The sequence below is a fragment of the Haliotis rubra genome, unplaced genomic scaffold (assembly GCF_003918875.1).
Source record: "Haliotis rubra isolate DU_JTF1 unplaced genomic scaffold, ASM391887v1 Scf5, whole genome shotgun sequence".
Taxonomy (NCBI): domain Eukaryota; kingdom Metazoa; phylum Mollusca; class Gastropoda; order Lepetellida; family Haliotidae; genus Haliotis; species Haliotis rubra.
The window spans coordinates 5,432,214-5,440,743 of NW_025767190.1; the positions used below are offsets into that span (position 1 = coordinate 5,432,214).

Below are 8,530 nucleotides of genomic sequence, written 5' to 3' on the forward strand. Positions count from 1 at the left end.
AAGAAGACAACCAGAGGAAGAGACCGGACAAGAAACAGAGACAGAGACAGACATTTGAGATAAGATTCCAAACGCATTCTCCACCACACGACGAGACAACCTGTAGCTGTAGATAATGTCTCGGGGAATCTGGGAGCGATGAGAGAATGGCTTCACCAGCCAAGTTCTCTGTGCAAATGCTTCATAGGCTACGAAATGATATGGCACAGGGCTGTCATCATTAGGGAGTGGAGCTGGTCCAGGCAGTCCGGCCCGGTTGTCTTAGACAGCTTATGATTGTAGTAGAATGATTCAGCTTTGGGTGACTTCTTCATAGCAACGTACTTGCCGTCCACAACCCCCAGACAGTTGTGGTAGTTCCTTCAGCAACCTCCTTCCACTCCTCTTCAGTTTTGGAGCACCTGAGTACTTCGTCCTTGTACACCTCAAGGATGGCTTTGCAAACCTCTGGCAAGAACTTGCCGATTGTAGTAGCTTCAACTGTGAAGCTGTACTGTAGACTTGCATAGGAATTACCAGTGGCTAGGAAGTGAAGAGTGGTTGACAGCTTGAGTCCAACCGCCAGCGGTTCTCTCATGAACGTGGTGTTCTTCTCAGGAATGAGGGTTTAACTTCTCCACCATGTCTTGGAACAAGTCGGGGAAAAAAACTCAGGTCATTTCTGTAGCCTCTTGGATCTTCATTTTGGAGTTCTGTCAAAAACTTATCATAATGTCCGAAGTGATGTCTTCTAGTCAGCCATTCCCCCACCCACACTGTCCTTGCCTTCCTTTTTCTAGTTGGGGTTACGTCTTCTTCTTTGACCTGTTCTTGAAGTAGCTGCATTTGCTGGTCTTCAAGAAGTAATAGTGCGGCACCTGCGTGATATAGTCATTTTCTTTTTTATATATTTTCTTTTCTGTAATCTGAGCTTGTTCTCTGGTGTTCAACATCTTGTAGGTTCACAGCAATGCATGAAGCTGGTGTTGGTGCCTGCTATTTATATAGCGTGGAGTCAAGCGGGACCACATATTACCACGACTGCTACACGCATGCGCCATGTGGTTGTGGCAATGCATGCCCATGCTGGGACTATGCGCGTCGTGCGTACCATGCCGTACAATAGACGTAAACAATGCGCCAACATTACTTGACCTAGTCGTAAATAAGTTGTACGAAAGCATGCCAATGCGCACCATTTTCGATCACGCATTGCGTGCCAACTTATGCATAAACACGACACGAACAGTGCGCAAACTAGTCCGCACGCTTCCATGCGTACCATCTACATCACACGCATTGCTACGACGAATTGCGCGGCAGTGCGGGGACAAAATTCGTGCAAGTTTGAGGGTGTGGAAGCCGTGTTGTGATACAGACAACGGCTACATGTGATTGTCACAACATCATGCATGGTGTCATCATTCCACGACCGACTGGCATTGGGATTGGGATTTTATTCAACATACATGGACTAATGTTTAATTAAGTAGGGATTCCCATGATGTGAAGCTGAAACAAGAGCCTTCCTACATGTTTACATTACACAATGTTACAGATGTGATCCTTGTGTGAGATGTGTGATGGTTTCTGTGGTAATGAAGCTGCTAGTCCCCTACCAAAGTCTTGACGAGTTACTGAATAATGGCAGTGCTTAAATAGGTTCATCAAATATATTATCATGTAAGGATTGTACAAACTGGCAAAATAGGAATTCAATTGTTAAAAACTTCTTTATTGTAAGTTGCTGGTAAAATTATACTTCACATCTTTAATGTAGACTGAAATGATAAAAGAACATATATACATATCCACATTGTAAAGGATGAGGTTCCAGAGCCAGGATATAATGATTAAATCTCTATAAGATAATATATATATGAAACAAATAATATTTTCCAACTACATAGGCATACCGAGCCTGATCATTTCATTCGCTTCTTACGACGAGGACAAATTGTGTTGGGTACTCAGTGTCCCCCGAAATACCAACAAGGCCTCGGTAACACTGATGTACTAGTATGTTATATGTATTTATATAACATAATGTAAAATGGAACCTCGATTTGTCGTTTTGACCAAATTAGGATAGGAATCTTTATTTCCTCGTCTACGCAGTGTCATAGAAAGGCAACTTGCAACATTTGACAGCACTTTGGTTTAGCTTGCTCAGCTGAGTTGTGTCCCTTAACTGCCAGGATCCGCTATCGTAGTTCTTTAATTCCTGTGACTTCTCAGCATCCACGGACCGGTTCCTCGATTAAGGAAATGTCTACAGCATGTATCAATGTAGAATTGTCGTAGCTTGTTGAAACGACATAGATGTGGTGCTTTTTCAAGGTGAAACCACATTTATACACACTGGCATCAGGAAATCTTGCGACGTCTAATGACAGGTAGTTTGTTAGAACGTTCATCTGACACATCTACTCAATGAAGTATTTTTGGATCACAGCATCAACAGCTATCAGTGACCCTTCTGCCCATCCTTGCAGATCATCCGCTGACCAGGAGTTGCTGACGATGTACACGTGGTCAGACGGGGACGGCTTGTAGATCATATCACGGACTTTTCTCTCGTCAAACCCGGCCTTGAAGTAGCCCCATGCCGCGGAGAAAGGATACCTGTCCCACAGCATCATGGCCCCTCCAACAGTTTCGGGGATGTCGGACTGGCTGACGTTGTAGATGACGCTAAGGTACTTCTCAACTCTATTCTTGACGACGTCGGTAACGGCATTCACTCCAGGGAGACTTCCCGGGATGGGTGTCCCGAACTGACTCAGTTCTCGCCAGTAGTGGGTGAAGTCCCCGTCGTGGTAGGAGGCCATGATGATGGAGACGTTGTTGGTGCCCGTGGACCAGTCATATGTTTGTCTATTGGGAAGGTCACTCTTGGTGTGGGTGATGTCAGGATTGCCAGTCTTCCACCACTTGGTGTTGTAGGCCAGGTAGATTCTACCAGCTGGGAATCCTTCCACAGAGTCTATGGTTCTTCTGATCTCGGGGTTGTTCTTGAACTCGGGAAAGTCGATCTGCTGTATAGCATCCTTTTGAGCAGCTAACACAACCTTCCTCGCACACATCGTCAGGCCAGTATTGCCAGTCTAGAAAAGGAAGACATATCATGGTTTAAAATGTTTAACTTCCCGAAAGGATTTTATCTTGTGCATGAATGAATGGATTCCAACATAATTTATTCAGGTGTGTAAATAGACGCTTGCCTAATAGCATATGCGACGATCACCAACGTCGGCCTGATGGCACAATCGGTAAGGTCATGCACAGCTACAACGTCGTCATCATCATTAAACGACCCCTGTAGCACTGAAAACTGGGGTTCGTGAATGTTTGATCGGGAGGCTGTTTGTAAACGGTGCAAACAATCACATGTATACAGTGAGAAAGAGAGTTCAGTTTTCTGCCGCCTTCAGCAATATTCCAGCAATATCACGACGGGGGACACCAGAAATGGGCTTCACACATTGTACCCATGTGAGGAATCGAACTTGGGTCTGCGGCGTGACGAGCAAACGGTTTAACCACAAGGCCACCCCATCTCCCACGTGTGTAGAGTGAAATGATGCAGATGAGCATGATCGAGGCAACGGGGCCTTGGTAAATACACTATCTCACCATAACGGGGGTTGTAACACCATCGACTGTCTGGGTCTTTCTGAACCTGAGGTTGTAGCCTCCAGTCTGTCTCCTCTCCATCCTCGTCAGCTGATGGTTCAGGTGGAGCTTATGGCTGAGAAGAAAGAGATGGACATGACAGACTACAAAATCTGGGCGGTTTAAACAAAATCATACATACAAAAGAGTCACAAGGGAGATAACACTGGGTGAGTGATTTTACGTCCGCTTTTTTCAAGGGAGCTTCAAAAGGGGATTCAAGTGTTCCACTATCATTCGCAAGAAGAAAGAGACAAGCAATTAAGCATGAGTCAGGATAAGGAAAAATTCATACATATTGTTATAGTCTGACAGATCCATAGTGAGCTTTGGACAATGATGATTTAAGATATGAAAAACAATAAACAAGAGAATTTACTCACTATGTAATGTGCATGATAGAATGTATTGATAATATGGCCGATATCTCAAATAGATAACATGGCTTTGGTTCTGTTGTGGGGTTTGGTATGTAGTTAACGCCTGATGCTAAGTCGAGACTAGTATTAGTTTTCAGACTCACGTGGTATTAGCTTCCAGGAATTTCTCCATGAGGGTCCGGGGAACCTTCTCCATCCCACCAGCGATTGTCTTGTAACCTTCAGAAGACCCCGTGTCCCCGGGGTAGGACAGAAAAAAGCTTGGGGACGTGGAGAGCACCATGTGTCCCGACGATGTCAGCCCAACCACTGGAGTCCAGGGCAAAGTTGTAGGCTTCCCGACTGCTGTAGCGCCCGTAGAAGTTGTCCAGTCTGTGGTATATGTATGTATTGTCAGTAAGTATCAGTTTAAGACTCAGGCATATCCCAGGTACATGTATGATAGCCCAAATAACGTCATATAGACAGTCACCGTTAAATCATCAAACGACCTGTCGGGAATCGAACATAGGTTTTCCGTGTGATGAGTTAATGCTGTAATCAATCAAACCAATTACGACGATAGACAAAAATGGAAAATAGTATCAAAAGGATACACATTTAAACAAAATAATGACATACATTATAGTCTGTTTGCAGTGAAAACGTACCGATGAATTTCACTTTAAACAGAAAAGTAAATCACATAAAGTGAAATTAAGATTGCGAATCCTCATGATTTTACCTTGCCAACTGAACTTTTAAATCTCAGAATTTTATTCAACTTAGGATGAAAGTTGTTTAACAAACGATCATAGTTTCAAATCGCTATTATTGGTTTGTATTAAAAGGGGGTACGCGCAGTAGTTGGAATAGTGAAACAAATGCATGTGCGGTCCGTGATGAGCGTTAACTTAGACTACCGTAGAAACCAACCCTTCTTGTTGTCGGGGTTTCATTTAATGTGCATACCCCCCTTGTAATACACACCAATAATAGCGATTTGAAACTATGATCGTTTGTAAAACAACTTTTATCCTAAGTTGAATAAAATTCTGAGATTTTAATGTTCAATTGGCAAGGTAAAGTTATGAGGATTCGCAATCTTAATTTCACACTTTTTGATTTACTTTTTTGTTTAAAGTGAAATTCATCGGTACGTTTTCACTGCAAACAGAATATAGTAATGAAGCATACACCTTTATGGATAGCAGCTTAACGTTTCGGTATAGATTCTTACACTGTTATCCTGCTAAAAGTGTCTACAAGTGATGAGAAGTATACACACATACAATGTATAGATTCTTCTCAACGTAGTATGTATATATACTTCTGATTGTAGTCACTCTTAGCTTAATAATGGTGTCAGAATCTACACGGAAACGTCGCTCTATGCAGTAAACAACAACCAAGTGTTGTTTCCTAAAATTATGCTCGTATACTAATCTATATGAACAGCAATGGTGAAAGCCTGTTTGTGAATGGATGAGAGGATCAAATGAAAACAGCAATGTAAGAAGTTGATACTGACGTCATTTTGTAAAGCGGCGTTCCGTCTGAGGTAGTGAGTGAGTACAGGTCCTCCAGACTGGGGTAGGTGTCGGTGATGTTGACGTTGTTCTTGAACAGCTCCCTGTGACAACAAACATCACTCATGGCGTAATTCGTTCATAATCGATGAGATATCAAAGTAATCTTCCTCAATCCCTGCAATAGCTATGAATATACTTATAGGATCCTTATAAATGTTGTTGTTTATATATTTTTATGTTTATATTTTGTTGTTGTTGTTTGTGTATCTCTGGTTCTGCTGTTTGTGTGTGCGTATGCGCGTGCGCGTGCGTATTAGGTGACGTGAAATTAAATATCGACATTTATGAGGATGCACGATCTTGTCTGGTATTGACATGAAGGGCTGGTCGGTTATCCAGGTGCACCTTTAATTCTTTTGATCACTGATGCCGTTTTCACCTACCACAATAACATATCGGGGTCATTTGCCTCTCCTTGCTGAAGGTTGTAGGGTATATTAGTTGTTCCTAGGTCGGTATTGCGCATGCGTTTACCGCGATTGTACCAGATCGTCTCATCCGCATTGCCGTATCCCAGTTCAAAGGGGATGATGTTTAGTCCTAAAGCTGTTGCTGTTCTGTTCAGTGTTGGGTGAGCTCCAGATTTAAACCTCATTGCCCCGAAATCAAGATACGTCCCCGGGGCGACAGGCAGCTCGGCAGTGAAGAGTCTTCCCCCGACACGGTCGGAGAACTCGAACACGGAGATGGAGAGACCTCTGTCCCTCAACCTCCATCCCGTGTAGGCGCCCCCGATACCGCCGCCGATGACGGCAACGTCGAGACAGTCGCCATCAGAGGGAACTGAAACGTTAAATTATATCTGCCTTAATAAGATGCTTAAAAGATTCAGGGGTCGACAGCCATTGATCCTACGATACATATTTTTAGTAAAATGATCGGACGTTATAAGGATGTTCCAATTCTAAAGGGGTGGTGGGGTAGACTAGAGGTTAGAGCGCTGGCGCGTCACGCCGAAGATCCGGGTTCGATTCCACATATGGGTACAATGTGTGAAGCCCATTTCTGGTGTCCCCCGCCGTGATACTGATAAAAGCGGCGTAAAACCAAGTCACTCACTCCAACTCTAAAATATGCGACTCCAGCCCGCGATTATATATGGTACATACACCCCTGCAGAATGGCATCTGACACGAGTGGACGACCACGTGCTGCACAAATACGTGACGATGTGGATTTCACGCGCGATCAAAACTGATTCAAGGTAGTCGATGGTGCTGAGAAGCTGTGAGAATGGGCTTCAAACCTACGGCGACATTTCTCGCACTCAGCCGAGCACAATGACTATAGCGGTACAAGCAAATGGACGTGAGACATTCGAGGGGCAGTGATCCAGAGCCATTCCTTTATCACTCCAACAACAATCTTAATCACGACGACTGGCTGTAGCGGGGCGTGGGGTCATCCCACGGACGACATCTTTACTTTGTCAGCTTGCTGGCGGGGTTAACCTTTTTGGTCATGTGGACAATGCGTCCGACTTCTGATCAGAAGGTCCGGGGAAATTTTATGGCCGCTACACCTCGACCGTGACGGACACTGGGATTGGGCAACAATGACGTTCATATCCTTGAAACAGCGTTGACCCCAGTTTTTAGGGAATACAGATTGCATCTGATACCTTGCTGATACTCCCTTGCTGTAACCCGTGTTTGGTGGTATAAACCTACACCTGTTTACTTGTCATCGTTCACTTGATGGTCAGTTAATGAATTTATAACAGGTATAATTAGTGTTTCAAGGATATGAACTTCATTTTTACATGAAAATATGTATAAACGTTTGCTGTGTACTGTATATACCTGTTTTTAAGATTATTCCAGCAATGTCAATGTGACGTAGAGATTAAAAGAATCAAATATGTTTCAATATCCAAGGTAAAGACATGACGTTGTTACATGATTACATATCGACGTAAAGACCACAGAAATATAATCAAACTGGATTAGTCATCACACCATCTGCATTTTGAAATTCTGCCAAGGTTGAGGTCGAGGATCACTTGACAGGTAGACGTAGTGATTAAGATTGTTGGTGCGAAGCAGGAATCGCTCTGGATCAGTGCCCCTTAAGACTCGAATGTCTTACCTCCTTTTGTTTGTACCGCTAGTTGTTGGTGCGAAATAGGAATCGCTCTGGATCAACGCCCCTTTAATGTTTGTGACTCACCTTCAGCATTCACCACCGTCTTGCTTAGTATGGTTGCGGAGAATTGCATTGGGAGTGCTGCAATCGAAAAATCGCAAGAATGTCAACCGAAAACTATTTAAACATCATCTGAATTATGAAATATAGGTTTATGATAACAGGTAGATAGACACAGTCAGTGTAAAAGTGCGAAGTCGCTCACTTGATTTAAAAGAAAGACAAAAGTCATGTTATACATGTACTTGATACAATCAATCCGGAAGGAGAATTCAGCTGATTTTAGGTCTTCCAGACTTTCCTTATGACTGGATGATCTCTTGGTATCTCATTAATTTCCCAGTTCACATGATCACGATTTACTAGAAAGATTATACTTTACACGGCCATTGACATACTTACACGTGGCTATGAGACTGGCGGTGACGACTGCAGTGACCAGTAGGATCCCCAGCGTGATGAGAGTCATCATGCGACATGGTCCACAACGCCGATCCAGGAAAGGTACAGTTGGCTCCTGAAACAGTTGGGGAAACAGTCTGGTCTAGGGAATGTACAACTATTCTTCCTGTTTAATTAATTTGTGGAATTACTTTCTGAATGGAATAATATGTTTGTATCATGTATGTACCTTTTGTTATAAATCCTAATCCGGCGTTCTGCTGCTGGCATTGAGTGTGAGTGTTCGCATATCATGTCATGGTAAGGGAAGAATTCGGAAAGAGTTCCTTCCGTTCCCCCAACCCTAAACCAAACTCTAAACCTAACTCCAAACCTAAA

The 8,530-nt window shown here is 43.4% G+C and overlaps 1 protein-coding gene across 1 annotated transcript; it reads right to left on the reverse strand.

Annotated features, from left to right (window-relative positions):
• Positions 1 to 2,405: 2,405 nt before the first annotated feature.
• LOC124291771 (L-amino-acid oxidase-like) lies at positions 2,406 to 8,219 on the reverse strand. Its single transcript, XM_046728842.1, has 7 exons — positions 8,153 to 8,219; positions 7,775 to 7,831; positions 5,989 to 6,388; positions 5,590 to 5,646; positions 4,178 to 4,294; positions 3,616 to 3,730; positions 2,406 to 3,086 (listed from the first exon to the last, which is right to left on the reverse strand). The coding sequence occupies exons 1-7, from the start codon at positions 8,217 to 8,219 to the stop codon at positions 2,406 to 2,408; spliced, it is 1,494 nt and encodes a 497-aa protein (XP_046584798.1).
• Positions 8,220 to 8,530: the final 311 nt, after the last annotated feature.